Below are 18457 nucleotides of genomic sequence, written 5' to 3'. Positions count from 1 at the left end.
AGCTCTTTGAGGCAGGGATTGTATCTCACTACACCTTTGCATGCAACCTCCTACTACTGGCTCGAAACTCAACTGAGGCCTCCAGATGCTACTGTAATACAAGAATTAATAAATGCCTGCCATCACAAATAAAGTCACAGGATCCCCTGCCTTGAAGAGCTTACAAGTGGATTTCAGATATGTAACGAGACAGTTACACATGTGGAAGAACAAAGGCTACGGCAATAAGAAACATATGCAATTATTCTAAGGTGCAGGCATTTTAAATTTATATTTAAAAACATGAAAGTAGCATCACCCTTGTGCCATAAGAAATACTGTATACTTTACTAGAGAGGAGTTCCCTTTGGCAAGTGATGGCATGCAAATAAATGTGATCCAGAAACAGTTCTATCTACCTGAGGTATCTCTGTATCTTAGCAAAGGCTCCGTAGTCAGGCAGACTGCCGAGTATGCAGTTTGAATCAGCAGAAAACACTATCTGTGCTTCTTGCATCTTAGAATTAGGATTTATCATTAGTGTTTAAATCTGCAGTTTGAAGTGCATGATCTATTGGCAAAATTGGAAGGAAATGCAATATCTTGATTTAATATGGTGCTTTTCCAGTCCATGAAAAGAGACTGGGGTAGGAGCAATGTGTGAAGAGAAATGTAGTCCTACTAATGCACTGGGGCAGTGGTTCCCAAACTTTAACATGTGAACTCCTTTCACTAAAATGTCAAGTCTCGCGAACCCCCTCCTAAAAATGAATATTTCCAGGGATTTTCTCCTTTACCTGAGTATAAGTTATAAAAGCAGTGATCTTGGAAATATTAAATTTATTTTATGACATGCTTATTACACACAATTATTATTATTATTCATTACAGTATTTTCATTACATTATGAAAATGGCACCACTCTTCCAAGATCTCACTTTCGTAGCTTGTATCACTTTGAATAAGCCTGTTATAAGACAAGGTTCCTATGTTTCATCAAGGAGTATCAGGGCAGGTCTACACTAAGGGCGGGGGTCGAACTAGGGTACGCAAGTTCAGCTACATGAATAGCGTAGCTGAACTCGAAGTACCCTAGTTCGAACTACTTACCTGTCCAGACACCGCGGGATCGAAGTCCGCGGCTCCAAGGTCGACTCCGCCACCGCCGTTTGCAGTGGTGGAGTACCGGAGTCGACCGGAGCGCACGGGGAGTTCGAACTATCACGTCCAGATTAGACGCGATAGTTCGAACTCCGAGAAGTCGAACTCACCGCGTCGGCCCGGTAGGTAAGTGTAGACTAGCCCTCAGATGTGAAACAGCATGAAGGTATTTAAGAAGCCAACTCAAAGAGTTCCTCCTACACAAGCATTCATGTTTTGAGCAGTCCAGGCAAACAATGCACGTTACAACAAAGCTTAAACTTGTTCTTCATAATAATTTAAAAAACAATACTGACTGCCCATTTAATTTTAAAAACAGCAAAAAAGATCCACCTCCCTTTCCATTACTTATAAGGAGTCTTGAAGTTTAAATCTCCTCAGTGTGATAGACATGCTTGCTTTGATCTGCTTAGCTCTTGGAAGTCCAGGCGCTCCGGGCTGCTGGCCCCATGCTGCCCGGGGTCCCTGGTGGACAGAGTTGTCCCTATCAGGGAATTTTTCCCTGAGAACCCCCTGTAACATTTCATGAACGCCCAGGGGTTTACAAACCCCAGTTTGGGAACCACTGCACTGGGGTAATTCATCAAACACTGGTTTAAGAAGTTACAGAACTAGCATTTCAGCAAAGGACCTCACGAAACTAGATACTTGGGTTAACTGATTCAAAGGTTTTCATAGCTTCCATGTCTAGGGAGTTCTGACTACCAGAAGACAGGAGGCCAAGAAAGCTGACCTGCTCAGTACACTCCCTCTGAAGCTCTGGTAATGGCCAATGTCGAGACAGGACACTGAGCTAAATGAACCACTGATCTAACCCAGTACAGCAATTTTATATTCTAAAGCAGTATTAAGCAAAATCAAGTAACATGGTCAAGATTAGCAGGCTCCAAGTTAGACTGACCTACCTTTTCTACCCCCCACCCATATCATTTTGAAAAAAATAAATAAATGCTGTTCTTTGTGCACTTTCCACACATCCTCAACACCAAATGCTTCAGTTTTATCCCCTCAGAAATAGAAATGATGCAAGGAGCACAATATTCATGAACAATAATAAAGCACAGCTCAGTGAGGGAAAAGACAAGAAAAGCCACTTAGTAAGGGAAACCCTGAAGGCTGATAATGTTGACAGAAGTACTCAGTAAGTTTGGTGATGAGATCTCTTGACCTCACTGCTAACTCAGTATGAGATGTTCCTTCCTTGTGAAATTCCATTTTTCTATGTTATATATAATAACTGGCTAGGAAACATGCAACTGCTCTTAGCACAATGAAAGATTCTCTTTTGCTTCTGCTCCTGCTCACAAAGCCAGCCTCAGTACCACATCTGCCTTCTTCTCCCATAACTAACTTCCAACTTTTGCCACACACCCTTCTCAAACTGATCCTTAATATGTACTTCTATGGGACCTTCAAGAAGTTAGACATTCATTTTTAATGGCTTTCTTGCTCACACTCCATGCTGTGAGCTGGCAGTCGCTTAGTTATCATAGCTGAAAGCCAGGGGTCCCTCAAACAGGGCTCCAGGACAATGTCAATTCCTTAGGAGTGGAAGGGTAGTGTGGGAGCTGGGAACTCACCAGTACATTTTCTCCCTAGATATCCCTCCCTCCCCGCGTGCAAAGACAAATAACCGAAAAGGGAAAAAAAAAAAAAAAAGACTGAATGAGCAGAGATTATTCAACACTAGAGATGGCTCTTCTAGGTTCACGTTGAAGCACATTTGAGAGGGTACTAGGAAGAAATAACCTTTCACTGCCAAAGCCTGTGCTTTACCTGTTTGAAGGTAAACAGATGACTTCAGTCTCAAGCAGAGCTGCCAATCTGACCCTTCACAAGCAAGGATTCAGCTAGATTTTAAAGAGCCAGCATACTCATTTTAGCATAGACATACACAGGAACTTCTTTTCACTCAGGATGGAGCTCTTGATCTTAAGTAAATTAACAAAAACCTTTCCAAAAGTCAGAGGCCCAGGGTTGCATGAAAGTTGCTCTGGTGACTGCATGTGAGACTTGGCTAAGTGCACACACAAATGGATGTTTGGTGCCTAACAAGCCATTTGCCCAGGTTACTACCCAGTTTGCATGCCTGACTGCTCTAATTACTTGCACAGGCAGGATGCCTCAGACCCTTCATTTTTAACCCTTAGTTTGCACACTATTTCCCCTCTTAAAGAGATTTGCTTTGTTGGCAATTATACAAGATCAAGTTGGAGTTATCAGCTCCAACAAGTTGTTGTTGGTTGTTTTTTTTTTGTTTTTTTTTTTTTAAAACACACACTACTCCTAGATATTTCACTCTACAGAGGCAAGTTTTACCCTTTCTGAAAATTAAAACTGAGTTCATCCTGACTTCCGACACTAGCACCACTGCAAGAAGCATACAAAGGTCAATATCATTTTACATGGCTGACAATCTCATGGTCCTTAGAATGACAATAGAATGATGATGATAAGAAGATGTTCTCATTCTAGTTAATTATTCAAAGGGGAGTAGCAGAGCAAGTTCAGTACAATGAAAGCTCTTCCTGCAAAACAGAAGCCAGACTGCAAAATATATGAAAGGATTTTAGCAAGAAGACAGACCACTTAACTTATCAATGTTTCACTATACTTCTAATGCAACTGATCGAGATCCTTTGTATTTGCAATCACCTAAGGCTTTTAACTGTGCCTACTGTAGTAAAAGCTCTGTGTTCCCCCACTGCCCACTCTCCTCCCCTTCTCTACCACTAGCCTTCCCCTCCCCACCCACCCAAACTAGAGAGAACAGTCCTTGTCAGTTCCTAATCACTGCTACATCAGAAGAAAGTTTCCCATGTAGGAACACAGATGGGACTGTGCTTCTACACCATTCTCTTCTGCTAATCAGCAGGGCTTGGAGACAAAGTATTGGTGAGAAGAGAGTAAATGCATTACTGGCATCTAGACCACTCGCTGAAAGGATGTGGTAAGTAAACATTTCCTCCCCTAGAATTAAAAAAAAAAAAATCACTATAAAAGAGTAGAGTCTTCCTTCAAGGTACTTATAAGGCTCCCACAATCTTTAATATATTTATGCGCCCTGCCCTTTGTGAGGGAGGGAAGTACTATTTATACACATTTTACAGATGGGGAACAGATACAGAGAGGCTAAGTGACATGCCCAAGGTCACACAGGAAGTCCATAGTGAAGCAGGGTCTTGAGCCCAAGTCTGAGTCCTAGGCTAGTACCCTAGCCCACTGGACTAGCCTTCCTCCTCCAGCTGAAAGGCACTGGGTTCCCACACTGATGGTCACAGTATAAATAAAAACTAGGTATGAAAAAAAGCAAAGTTACAAGTCCCAACTATTCCCATCTTGGCTACAGACTATGCAATGCCTCTAATTTAGTTAATTCTGAAGAAAAAGGTTTCCTTGCGGTCTGCATCATGAAAAGCAAGAATATGTAAACACCTACAAAACTGAAACTGCCAACAGCACCAAGTGTCTAAGCACCCTCCTTCCACCCTTGGGAAACAGCCTTCATGTAGGGAATGACAGGAACAGTGAGCCCCATGCTCTCGTTTATTCATGCCACAGAGGAGAAGTGGGGGGCAAGAAAAGCAGGGGGAGTCCCCCCAAATTAAAAAATGGCAAAAATGCCACCCCAGCAGGTTCTTTCTCCCTGTGTTACAGTTAGGGTTTGGGGGTGGGGAAAGAGGAAGCAAAGCATTATACATGCCATAGGCACCTAAACTGCAGGAGATTTCCCAGAATAAATCTGTAAGCTAGCTATGGCTCATCAAGCCACACATCCCCCTACCTGCCTGTCAAGGTGGAGGGAAAGCGAGGTTAAGTGGACGCAACCAGTAACTGTATGGCTCTTGAGGGAGCCATGCTACCAAGGGGGAGTACAGGTAGAATCTATCAAATAGACCAATCATCGCCCTTGATCCATCCTAATCCTATGTAATGCCCCAAACCCCTCCCCTCTCGAGAAAAGCATGCAGAGGAAACTGCAAGGTGAGCATCCATTCCATTGGTTTCCCCGTGGAATGGGTCAAGCGGTTCATTATCAGCTGGCACTTGATCCAAAATTCAGAATGTTGTTGCAAATAAGCTTTTGCAAAACTGAAAGCAGAGAGAGAAAAAGAATCTCTCTCTATTAAAAACCCACAACATTCCTCTGGACTGTTTGCAATCCAAAACACTGCATGACTGCTAGCATATGCAGTCCTGAAAGTAAGGCTGATGAGAAACTGACTAGCTTATTTTCATTTCATGCTCTAAGCTGAGAGAAATGCAGCAAACAGTCTAAGTAGTGAAAGGTTAGATTTAAAAGTGAATTTTTGAAATCTAAGTAATCAGCAACACCAGTAATTAGTTTTAAAATTAAACTAAGTAATATCCACTATGATGAGAGTAAATTCTGCCACAAAATGGTAGAAGCTCCTTCACTGGAAACTAGATGGAACAAGCCAATAGAAAATATATTGTAGGGATCGATCAATCCTGCACTGACAAGATAACTTAAGAGGCCTTTTCTCTCACTTATAGGAGTCTGTGCTTTGTAAAAAAATCTAGGGCTCAGAAAGATGCATTAGTTCATAAATATCTTGCAATGCTTCCAGTGCAGTAGGTACACAGCCTTCAACTCCCACAAAGAGGTGTTCTGATCAAAATTTGATTGCCTGGCAAAGAAAGAAAAACCTCACGTATTGCACAGCATCTATCACTTGCAGCCCCCTTACTAACTGCCTCTGCATATTTAACATCCCTGTGGGTGCTGAGGTGAATTCTTAGGTCAGGTTTTAACATTAACATGCTCATTATAAAAAGAAAGCGTCAAACAGCACTCCTCCAGAGGACTTAGGGGTCAGGGGGAGAATACTGCTTATATGGCTTTACACTGGAAGTAATACAAAAACCATATGCTTAGAAATGAACAAGTTCCTCTACCCCAGCATGTTACTGAGATTTACCCTCTTACATTACTTCCACATTTGTTATCTTAACACAAAACTTCACCTGGGCTATCCGCACAGCTGTATACACACCTATGTGTTCTCGCTTTCTTCTATCCCTACCGAGAGAATCTCCCTGTTGCAAGGATGTTTTCTACAGCTGCCTAGCAAAACTTAATATGAAAAAATATTTTGTATTCTTTGAAATATTTTCCCTTCTTGTATTCCTATGTTTAAGTGCCTTTAAGGAATCAGCTTCAGTAAGCATTTTCTTGAAGAAAAAGTTGCAAGTCTATGTTGAGAAGCAGATTATGGAAAGTATGCATCTTTTAAGGTTTCTTTGAGCATGCAGCTTGTGCTTAGACATGAGGGTTCATTACTAAAAATTCAGAACTGGGGATGCTTTGTCAGTCCAGCACTGGTTCCTCTTACATAACTCCACTACTGTTCAACCCAGAGATTTCATCTTACCTGTATTAGTGTCAACACTGGATGCCATCACAGAACTGAACAGCAAGGCTGCTCTTCATTTATTATAATTACAGCATAGTTGCCTTGGGGTTAAATTTGCAGATCCTGATCTAGTTCTATACCCAGTGACTGCAAAGAGAACACCCCAGGACTAGACTGTGGGTGGTGGTATCTGGGCAGGGTAAGCAGAGCTTAAACATTACGGTACTTTCCCCCAGTTTGTGCCTTAAATGGTTATTGTACCACCATTGTATGTCATTTCCATTAGGAACCACTGTGCTAATAAAGGCACACAGTCAGCTTGCTTTTTTTTTTGGTATTAATTTCTAAAGATATCAGAAAAAAAAGCTACCACCCCATTTAAACAGTTTATTCTGTAGTTAAAAAAACAAAACAAACAAAGGATATTTTTGCTCCTATGCTACCTTGAATGATCTAAGACCAACATCGAACATGCCCATGCCAATCCCTCCCTGGGCACACACCTGCTTGCTGCCTGTTCACTTGGTTTCCCTTTCAGTTTTCTGTTCTGGTTACTGGTAAGAAGCACCCTCTTTGGGTTGGGAGTCAGGCCATGCACCATCAACAAAAACAGTGAAACTGGCAATACAACACACCACCAAATGCAGAGATATTTCCCCATGCCACTCCACCACCTTTAGCAACAGCAGTCTTAAGGGTCTCTTGTAATAAAGTTCAGATAAGTAAGATTTTCAAAGTGCTGCTCCTTGAATTTTCATGGAATTCATTGGGCCATTTCAGTTACCATTTGGTCTCTCTTAAGACCGCTGCATTTTACACATCTTCCTCCTTTCAAATGTACTCTATAGCCCCTTTTCCTCCTCCCGTCTCAGCTCAGAGCTCTCTATTCCTATGTACCTTTCCATTTGCACCAGTCAGGAGTGGGTGGGGGTGTGTGTGACAGTACTGTTCCACAACACTTTCATATCTTGCAGTTTTGTAGATTAAAGCAAAGCAGCTAGAACAGTCACCCCCTGCCTATGCCTCAAAGAATTGCAATTTACATCCAGTTTCACCCATAGCTAATTTAAGTATTAATCTCTAATCTCAAACATTTTTTATGAGGTGAGAGTGGTTCCTCCACTTAAAAAAAAATAAAAATAAAAAAAATGGCCCTTTTGCTTAGAGAGGCTTTCTGGAGCAAAGCCCAGTCATCCATGCATCAAAAAGCTACTGCACAAAACACCATGACTCCATCAGTCTAAAAGTAGGAGTAATAAATAGTTTAGTCTGTGTTGTATTTTTTATCTTTGCTTCAAGCTTCAAGTTCCACTTAACACTGAGGGGAGTGGTGGGCAAGAGAGAAAAGAGAGAACAATCCATACCTTATTTGTAGCAGTAGCACTGGATCCTGGCACTAGAGGCACATTCGTCACTTGCACTGATAAGTAGTTATTGTCTATGAGAGGCCAGGCACCTTCCACTTTGCATGTCTGAAAGTGATCCTTAAAAGTCCTAAGGTGAGGATCACCAAACAAACCACAAAAGAGGTAAGTAGGAGGGGTTTGCTCCCCTCCCCGAAGTTCTCTGGCTCCTATGCGGCCACTGTAATTACAGGGGTCGTGGGTAACTTCAGGGTTAGTAGAAGATGTTGGCCCATCCTTGGAGCAGTTTCTCTGGCTCATGAGGTCGCTGATCCCTAGCACAGCAGAATGATAAACTAGGTTTCCACGACAGACTTTGGAATTGCGATAGGTGCAGGCAGAATATGCCCGCAGGGCTTTGCAGAACTCCAAATCAAAGCCATCAAGAGCAGAGTTTAGATGCGAAGTTAATGACACAAAGTCTGTGGTGCACTTTTGGATTCGACATGGTGTTTGCAGCTGGCAGTCACCTAAGCACAGGAATAAAAGGGGGGGGGGGGAGAGAGAGAGAAACATTTTAGAGCACAGTTCATTTCCCCCTCCTGAACACTACAGACAGTAGCCTGAAGGTTACTCAGCAGATAATTTCTCTCATTGGGAAATTTCCTGCCATATTGCTTAAAAGAAAAAAGTTTAAAAAACTAAGTAGCAATATAGATTGCCTCTCCCAAAAGGCTCAAGTGACCCACAGGAGACTTAGTTTCCATGAAAACAATGGCAGGTGGTTGATTTAAAAAATTATATCCTGCCAAATACAAACCCAGTGTTTCTTCTCCATATTATACCAAGATGATATTGCAAACCCATGCTTAAATTAATCAGTTAGTCAATAAACTATATCTCCATTAATCTTCTAATGTTTTTCATGACAAGTTAGTTAAAGGTTTTAGTTTTTTGGTAAATCATATTCCTGAGAAGAGAGGAGATTTTGCCATAAATTTAAATGTACAGATTAAGCCTTCTACTGCAGGAAATGACCCACGTGGTGCAGAGATCACAGTTACACACTCTTCAAGAAGGGGAAAAAATGCAGGCCATAAAACTCAATGTACTTTCATTCTTGGGCACTGCCATAGCTAGTGTTTCATCAGTCATTTTCTTTATACAAATGAAAAAACCCTTTACACTATACTTTAAAACTACAGGTAAGGGTTTGTCAACTGTGGAAAACAAGCATTGCAATAGCACTTTATTACCTGGGATACGGAGGGCGTGTGTGGGGAAAGAAACAGAGGCAGATCATGAAATGCAGGTGGCAGACTTACACTTTAGTTCTTATAAAGAACAGACTACTTTCACACAATGCCATGGTCACCTGGCTTCTGGAGAGGAAGTATAACTACAATCCAGGCAAGTAACTGCTTCCCCTAACCCTCCCTTTCCCTGCCCATTCAGCCCTTAATGTCTTGCTTTCGAATCCTCTAACTTTACTCGGCACACAACACTTATCACAGAACAACTCACGGGGGAGGGGAAAACAAGACAAAGAACTGCATGTAGTACCGAAGGAGGTATGAATGCAGACAGCTTTCATTGCAATTAGAAGCAGAAGACCTGGTTCTGTATATAATATATACCATATTGTACTGCAGAAAACATCCAACCACATTTACTGGAAGCAATGAACTGGAACATTCTTATAATACCTATTTTTAGAATTGCACTGAGTGGGGGACTTAATCAGCTATTCAATGCCAGGTGAAGAGGACTTGGGCAAGAAAAGCAAATAGATATTCCACTTGAATACCTTGTGTCCACTAACTGGAAACCCACTTTCAAGAGAGACATCTTTGGTGCAACACTTACCTGGCTACACATAGATCTATCTTAAAAATGTTACGTCGGGAGCTTTACTTTAGTAATCTACATACTATTTTATTTTTCTATTCTGGTGTCATCTATAGCATACTAAGCACTGTGACCATAATCTCTGCCCTAAAGAATTCACAATCTAGGAAGAATCAACACACTATAATTTAGAGAAAAAAAAACCAAGCGAAAAATGTCTGTTTATTCACCTAACATCCTGGAGGAGGGAAGGGTGTAAGGAACGGGAAAAGTTAGATTAATACTTATTGATATTCTATAGGTTACCCAGTTTTTGGTAATCTTTTACTGAATACTGTGTTATGCATCTTGTTAAAAAACAAAGAGCTATAGGCTTATATCCACTATTTAGATACTCCTACCTGCCACCAAATTTTAGCAAGAAGGTATAAGTGCTTTCAAGATGAAAATGCTTTTAATGAACACTGAAGCTTTTCATAAGCTAACATTCCTGTCTTGGGAAACTTAAGAAGAAACATCTGAAATATTATTCCACCTTCCTTACACCAAAAAATAAATTTCCTTCCAATTCTGGAGTGTGGATCTGGATACATTTCCTATTAAAAAAACTGGCAATGTTAGTTTAAATACCCTACACTCCAGTATATTAAAAACTTACCTCTACTCTACAGTATTAAGAGTTTTAAAAATTTAAAATAAAATAAAAGGTATGTTTCTTCTAATTCGAACTAGAAAAATCCCTGAGTTGTCCCACTACTACCCATGCACTACTTTAAACTCTACTCCAGAGAAAGAAGAGTTTCAAAAATCATATTTACACTGGAAAGGAGGCAAAGAACTGAAGACAACCATTATGGCTAAAGGAACTTAGTAATGTATAGTTTAGGACTTCACACAATAGCTAGCTGTCCAAGCACCAACAGCTTCCATTAAAAATATGTTCTGGCTATTTGTTCTTTTTATGAGCTATAAAATTCTGCTGTGTATAAATTTGTTTGAAATTACAAAATCATAAAATATGAGGATTAAGTGGAGTGTGGAAGTATTTATGAAAATAATATGTGCATGCTCAGGGGAGCGGGGGAGAAAAGGCAAAAATACAATACCATTTTAAATAGCCTTTCCCTACCCATCGAACCTTCTTTATACCTATTCTCACTTTTTGCTTGTTTCCCTTGGCTTCAGCATGAGCGGGGGTTAGTGGTCTTCAAAATTCTGATTAAAAAGTGTTCTTAAACTACATACAACACACAAGGTGGTGGGGAAGAAAGCAAGCCCACTAGTAATTTTAACTCTATTTGTTACCTGATATTCAAAAGGGAGAGGGGAAAGAAAATGGGATTATTAGTTTCATCTCCTAACCTATGATGACCCTCCTTTATAACTCTCGTACACCCAGAAATATCTAGTATTCATGAATTTATGACGACAGTGCACACTTCGCCTGTTATTGGTGAACCTCATCATAATGCCAAGACAATGCAGATTTTAAAAAGTATCAATATACACATTTTATACATTCTTATTGCTATAAGAACATGCATCACAGAAGTGTTATTAATGTAAGGTAAACTATAATGGTGATGAGGCAAGTGACATGGGAGCAGTAATAAAAGCATATGTCGCCCATCTGCAAAACTACACTTGGCTAAGCACCGTGAAATATGCAGAAACCATTTCATTTCAAAAGCTTTGCTTGGAGAGGATCATCACTGCCAGGAGGTACAGTAAGCAAGTGATTTTATTAAAACTGAAGGATGTTGTCCTGCAAACACTTGTGCATGTGAATAATTCAACTAAAATTATAGATATTTTGGAAGAATTACTAGCTAAAGAGAACATTCTTTCACAAAAATGAATGATCACTAGCAAATTTCTGGTTGAAAACGATATGGACTTTAATGAGGATGCTTTTTGGAATGTTACATTTTCCAACTTTTCTTAAGATAAGCAAGTAGTTCTTGTAACAAAATAGAACTAACTTCTCAGCTAAATTTCACCAGTTAACCACTGGTGGACTAGTAAATAGATGAATTTTATCACTGTCTTCTACATAGCATCCAGTTATTTACTGGGACTTTTGCTAAAATATTAGTAGAATATGGCTGGCTTTTCACTCTGCATTATCTAATGGACAGTTCAAATGAACAGGACATATAACTTTGCCCATCACTCTAGCACAGAAATATTTAGGTATCTAAAAATAGGTAATATAATTTTATCACAAATAGTGAGATACACCAGGAATGTCTCCAAGAAATATCTTAAGAGATCTGATAAAGAGTTTGCCATGTTCTCTAAAATGATTTAAAAAACAATACTGGAACAATTTAAAAGCCACCATACATGGCTTTCTAATTTTTTTTCTGATCATCATTAAAGCAGCTTCTCCACCTACACAGTGGGAAAAAAGATTAAGTTCTCCTCTACATATGAATTCTAAAAACTTCTTAATCCAAAGAAGATTTCAAATACAGATGTCTGCTTCTTAAGGATTGTCACTCTAGGGCCCTCTTTACAGGGCTGATCTTTAATTTCTTTGTTTTGCTAACCCTAATACAGTAATAAAAATTCTATAATTTCAATTCATTAATATGAGTGTGTATTTTAGGGAACAAAGACAGATTCAGTGACATTTATTTTTCTGAATCTCTTACACAATGTGCATGTTTCCACAACACCTTCTTGCAACAGGCTGCAGGTATAGTCTCTTATCTATAGTCAATGTACAGCTTTAAACCATGTTTCTTCCCATTAACAACTGAAAATCTTGTTTTTTATATCTTAATAAGCCATTTCACATTTAGGAGACAATCCTGTTAAAAACTCATTTTAAACTTTACTTTCCCTCCTCCTTTACTCCAAACATGAGAACATTTCTCAGCAGAGGAATGCAACTCCCCAAAGAAATATTTTAGAAGAAACATAAACCCTGAAGAAAGCTGTACATCACAAATGTGATGGATGGCGCACAGCTGATGGGCATTAACCCTACAGACCCAAACAGACTAACCAGGCTGATCAAGTTTTACTAGAGAAGGGCAACACACCATGAAACTACTAATCAGTATTAAGGGGCGATTTTAGAAATTTTAAAAATGAATTTGACCATCCCCCAACTCCGGCTGCAGGGAAAAGAAGAAAAGCACAAGGTTCCCCCTCTCTCCCCCCACGGAGGAGGCGGTGGTGGTGGAAAGAGAAACCTGATCTCAGCCCTGACTTTCAGTAAACATCACCGCAGTGAGCAATAAAGCCCCATGGGCCTAAAGCTCACACAACACCCCCCTTCCCCAAACGGAGACCGCTCCCCTCCCTCTAACGATCACTAGACAGGTTGGGGAGCTGGGGTTTCCCGAAGGTTTATGTCCTGGGGGGAAGCAGTCAGACTCCCCCACAAGCCGATCAAGCAGTGGCTTCGCTCCCCTTTTAAGGCGACTCCCGCCCCACAAACGAGCGACTCCCCATCCTAGCCCAGTAACGGCTGGTCCCGAGAGAAAGCGGCAGGCCGGGGGTACAGGTAACGGGCCCCCCGATCCGAACGCCGCCCCGGCCAGGGGCTCTGGCGAGGCACGGGGCGTGCCCGGCTGCCAGCCCGGCCAGGCGGCGAGGGAGCGAGCGCTGCTGCGCGGGGAAAGCCGCGGCGGCGGTACCTGTGCGCAGCAGCAGCCCGACGTTGAAGAGGAGAAACAGGGCGGCCAGCGGCGGCGGGTGCAGCCGGCGGCGGCGTTGCTCAGCCCCGGCGGCGGCGCAGGAAGGTGCTGCTCTCCCCATGCCCGTCCATGCAGGTCTGCGGGACTCCGGCGGCGGCGGCGGCGGGACGGGGCTGCTGCATGGGCAGGCGAGCCGGCCTCCTCGCTTCCTCCTCTTCCTCCTTCAGCCCCACGGCGGGGAGAGGCCGGCGGCAGGCCAGGCGGGAGCGGGCGCAGCCGGGCAGCGCGGCATTGCGGGGAGAGACACAAACACAAAGAGTGAGGCTCGCCCCCCGCCCTCGGGACGCGCGGAGCTCTCGGGCTCGGCCTGCGCCTCTCCCGCACGGCGCCCCGGCCAGCCAATCAATCTCAGCTCCGCACTCGCCCACCCCGCCCGCCAGGCTCCCATTGGCTGGCCGAGCCCGTCCAACAAGCCCGACGGGAGCCTCGTAGGAGCCCCGCCTCCGCCAAGCCCCCTCCTGCCCGATGGGAGCTGGGCGGACTGCGGAGGAGGCCGAGGTGATTTGCTGGCGGGTCCCCGCCCTGCTTTCTCCGCCTCCTGGGCTTATTGTTTTCCTGCCGTGGATTCAAGAAGCACACAGCAGCCCCCGTGGGAGCGAAAAGAGCTTTTTTCCTGCTGGTTTCCCGCTCGGGTGCTGGGATCTCTCGCCTTGCCTGGGTCGTTTTCTTGTGCTGAGGCACCTCCCTTCCCTTCTCAACTGTCTTTCTTCCCGCTGAGAGACCTGGTCCCTTAGACACTCTGCTCTGCCTTCCTTCCCCCCCCCCCTTTTTGCTGGGAGCCCTGCCTCGCAAAATGCTGCTTTCCGACGGATACAGATTCAGTGCAGTCTCTAAATGAGGAATTTCGCCGGCTCTGCTTTGTATCATCTAAGAAGTGCCTTCCAAAATCATGTGATTCAGCTGTATTCATCTTCGCAGCAGCTAATTACATCCCTGGGACCCCTGCGCCGAGCATTCCCATTTGGAACGTTGGGTTTGCCAGGGTTCCTCATCTGAATGCAGGCGCAGCGGTGCCGGGGTTGTGATTGGCTGCGGAGGGTATCAATGGAGCCTCCGAGGACTCCTCCCGAGGGAATGACTTCACCTTCTTGTCCGTGGCTGTAGCTAGTTTCCGGTGACTTTCTATCCTTAAGTTAATATCGAAACACTTTATCGGCCTGGGGGGACAGACGCCTTGCATCCGCACGCTGTGGTTAAACAGACAGGTCGGATTCGTGAACTTCGAGTTTACTCTAGACTGGGCGAATTTTAACATCTTGGTTATTTAAGGAGAATTTAAGATTTAGCGACATCGCTAAGAACTAAGGCATCTCACCGTTGTAACGCTGCTAATTTGCGTGCAGTTGCTGTAGCCTCTAGGCGAACTGCTGACTGGCTCGTATGCGCTCTAGTAGGCCTCTGATTACTTAGAGGAAACTCAGACAAGGAGACGGAAGAAGGGGAAATACACACAGACTACAGGGGGGAATTGTGACCGATTTTGTTATCGGTAGGTGTGAAGTGGAAATCTAATCTTCATGAATTGCTTTACCATTTGAATCCACTTTCTCTTCTCTTTCTCCCAGAACTGCTCTGTGTTGAGGAGTTAGCATACCGAGCAAAATGGGAGTTTTGTAATGACTGTTCGAGCTTTTAATGGTAATTATGATTAAAAAAAATAGCGGGCCTATTCAATAGGCCTCATTTAATGAAGGATGTTTGCATAGGTGCTCTAACTAGGGGTGCTGCTGCATCCCCTGGCTTGAAGTGGTTTCTACAATATACAGGGTTTATAGTTTTTTTTTCCAGTGGCTTTCAGCCCCCCGCCCCCACTATAAAAATTGTTCCAGCACCCCTGGGTGTTTGGTCTGAACTTTGCAGTGATCGGCTCCACACCAATTCCCTCACCTCCTTTTCTTTGTTAAGTTGTACTGAAATTTGGCCATGGCCCCCTCCCCATATCTCCACCCCAACCACAGGCATTAGGAAACACGAAAAAAGAAAATAATAAAAAAGTTGAGAAACAGTCATTTCTTGGACTAATCTGTCTGTTTTCACATATATAAATAAAAGCTATGTCTGTACAAACTACCGTGTAAGTATAGTAATTTTCCATGTCTATTTGCAATGAATTACGAAGACTGCCATAGTTAACTTTTATCAAGGGATCCTAATTATATATTAAACTAAATATATTTACAGTGTCCTTTATCGGCTATATCCTGAGTGGCCATGACAAAGATCTGATTACCCCAAGGCACAATTCAAATCTTGCATTTTGCATTTACAATATCATCAGAGTGGCACCAGTATTGTACATAGGAATGATTTGTTCTAGACACAAGTCGGACATTAACCATTGCCTTTGGAGCAATTGTCATATCAGATGATATACAAAATTATGCTTTGCGATTTTCTTTTTAGTTAAAAAAATTAACAAAACATGCGACTTAAGTGGACTAAAATCACGAATTTCAAAGATAGATCTTTCACTCCATCCTTAACTTTTCCCATTTGGTGACCCATTAAAGAAAAATTGAAGGCTAGTTCTGTAGAGTTCTGCGCCAAGAAAACTCAGTGACTTGGTTTTCTTGCTTGCATTGACTTTTGTGAGTTGCCGTTTTAATGTAGGTTTTTTCTTAAGTTATTTATCGGGCTACAATCAGATTCTGAAATCCCCACTGAAACATTCTCATTGAAGTCAGTGGGAGGCTTTGCCTATGAGGACTTCTGGTTTTGTTCCAATTCTTTCGCTGAGCTCGTATGTTCTGTTCTATGAGCGGCTCTTTGACAATAGAGGGCGCTCTTGAGTTATTCCAAATATTTGGGTCATGAAATATAACTGTTCACTGAAAGGAGAAACTACATTTTTGATCTGAGGTGCTTTATTGTTCAATTGTAAATGTTGTCAAGCCTGATATTCAGATGCCTAGTATTTGCGTGTTTAGTATTATAAAAATCTATAGCCTTCCAGCAGACGGTGTTACTTTTTACAGTTACACTGCGAGATAATATCCTGACACTTCAGACTGGGAACTAAATTAGCTGTGATATTGGCATGGAAAGGTCATCGTTAGTGTGCGCTGTGCTTCAGAATGAAAGTCAATTACTAATTAATTGAAATCCATACAAACTTTTTATTTTTATAAATAGTCCCAGATTTGTCTGCATGGATTTGAGGTTTACATTTAATATTACAACCCATGAAAGTACAGCTCACCAAAACGAGGGTCCCAGCTCTGAGTTGAAAATGTAAAACAAGAAAATAAGTCAAGATTTTTAAAAGGCTCGGACGTTTCTTTCTCGCTTTCTTTTACCCCGAGGAAAAAAAGGAAACAAATAGCAAAACAAGCAGTGACCCAGCAAAAAAAGATAAATTAAATGAACATGTAACTGGTTAAAAGTCAACCCCATGCAAGAAGCATTACTGCATTTTAAACAAGCTGTGGTTTATTTTCCAAAAGGGCATCTGTGATGCCTTAACCGTTCCCCTGTTGCTATAATCTCCGTTTCCAGAAATACAACAGGAATATCCTCATGGTCTGCTTATTACATTGGTGTGTGTGGAGGAAGACTAGCTGGGAATCAAACCTGGGGTTTCAATTTGCAAAACACTTCATTATATTCCCCGCTATTTTTATTTGCCTGTGTAACGAAGGTAGAAGCATCAGCAATAAGTACTTAATAAATCGACTTCTAAATATTTTTGTACTTACATCATATTTAACCCTTAGGAGGGTGTTGCGCGGATCGGTGGAGTCAACGCTGCATCCTGTTCTCCTAGAGGACGGGATACTTTGCAAATTAAGACCTGTATATTAGATAATTAAAAACGTTATGTCCGTCTTCGGAAGGCCTAGGAAGCGTTCATTGCTTGGACCTAGACACTATATTGACGTGGTCCTGGACTTTGCAAATACTGACTAAAGCCTGAACATAGCAGGTGCAGAAAGCATTTGGAAACCGCCTGCCAGAACCGGGGAGGTAATGCTCTTCCTGCCCATTTCTCGCAGAAAACCAGCACAAGCTTCCCTCCGAAACAAAATTAACCTCTCATTAGCCAGAAACTCCCAAGAAAGCTTTAAAACCTTTGCAATCTCTATCTAAAATGTTTAGAGCTCCCCCGTCCCCCTTCCAGGCAATGCAATTACTGCCATCGGTTACACTTTGGTTTTCCTAACGCACCTGAGTTTGCATTTAGCTGCCATGAAACTGTCAATGCAAAAAAGGAAGCACACCAGCCACTTCTTCCTTCTTTAGGGCTCCTATAGGGCTTCCTGAAATGAAGCCCAGCACTGCCTGGAGCACAGAAACACACTCTCTCTCACACACACACCTACTGGCTTTTGGATCCTTCGGAGCAAGTTCCCTGGATCTTGTGCCCTTTCTTCCTCTAAATGCTAATAACTGACCCTTCGTTGTTCTTGTCGTCAGCTAAAAAGTGAAACCTACGTAGACCCCTGCTGCAGACCTATATAGTATTCTTGAAACACTCCAGGGTTACATCAGTTGGAAACAATGTAGAGCAAGAGGTGTTTATTTTATCAGATGCAATTTGTAATTTGCAAACATGTAAGTGATTTCAGATGTCCGGCTGGATTGTTTAGCATGTTTTCCTTCCTCACATATGGCTCCTTCGAAAACTAAAGACAGGTGGATTGACAACACACACAAAACGCCGAGCTCTGACTCCAAAACAAAACAAACAACTCACCACAAACATCCCCGTGTCTTCATCCCTGACTCTTGCCAGCTGGAACAATAATAGCAAGAGCACAGCGCGTCATTCAGCTCTTTCGCAGAGCGAGAGGGCAGGGACAACGGAGCAGCCCCTTTCCCCTTGGAAGGTAGGACTCATAATGACACCTCCGCGAGCGATCGGCTTCATCTGGGGCGCCAATGAACTCCCCCACCACCGCGGAGTGACTGTTTATCTGTCTCTCCCTTCCTGGCACCGGCACAAAGGGAGGGGATGTGCCTTTAATGACAGCGTGATCTTTCCGCCACCTATAGAAAACAAATTGGGGGGGAGGGGGAAGCGAGCAGAATAATTCCCTTC

The 18457-nt window shown here is 42.6% G+C and overlaps 1 protein-coding gene across 6 annotated transcripts in view; it reads right to left on the bottom strand.

The window, feature by feature from the left end:
- RGMB (repulsive guidance molecule BMP co-receptor b) overlaps window positions 1-18236 on the bottom strand; it is a 28888-nt gene extending 10652 nt beyond the window's left edge. For 2 of the 6 annotated variants that reach the window (XM_039544970.1, XM_039544965.1), the window contains exons 1-4: window positions 18113-18236; window positions 17115-17209; window positions 13360-13580; window positions 7883-8391 (exon numbers count right to left, since the gene is read on the bottom strand). In XM_039544970.1, the coding sequence (XP_039400904.1) occupies window positions 7883-8391; window positions 13360-13580; window positions 17115-17119 (735 nt within the window). In that variant the 5' untranslated portion in view covers window positions 17120-17209; window positions 18113-18236. Of the gene's footprint in view, window positions 1-7882; window positions 8392-13359; window positions 13581-14503; window positions 14607-17114; window positions 17210-17583; window positions 17716-17738; window positions 17785-18112 lie in introns of those variants that run through there. The other 4 variants (XM_039544968.1, XM_039544969.1, XM_039544966.1 and 1 more) reach the window with 4 other exon arrangements.
- Between the last annotated feature and the right edge of the window lie 221 nt (window positions 18237-18457).

The sequence above is a fragment of the Mauremys reevesii genome, linkage group 6, assembly GCF_016161935.1.
Source record: "Mauremys reevesii isolate NIE-2019 linkage group 6, ASM1616193v1, whole genome shotgun sequence".
Taxonomy (NCBI): Eukaryota; Metazoa; Chordata; order Testudines; family Geoemydidae; genus Mauremys; species Mauremys reevesii.
The sequence above is the reverse complement of the archived record's forward strand: the minus strand, read 5'-3'. Positions and strand labels throughout refer to the sequence as shown.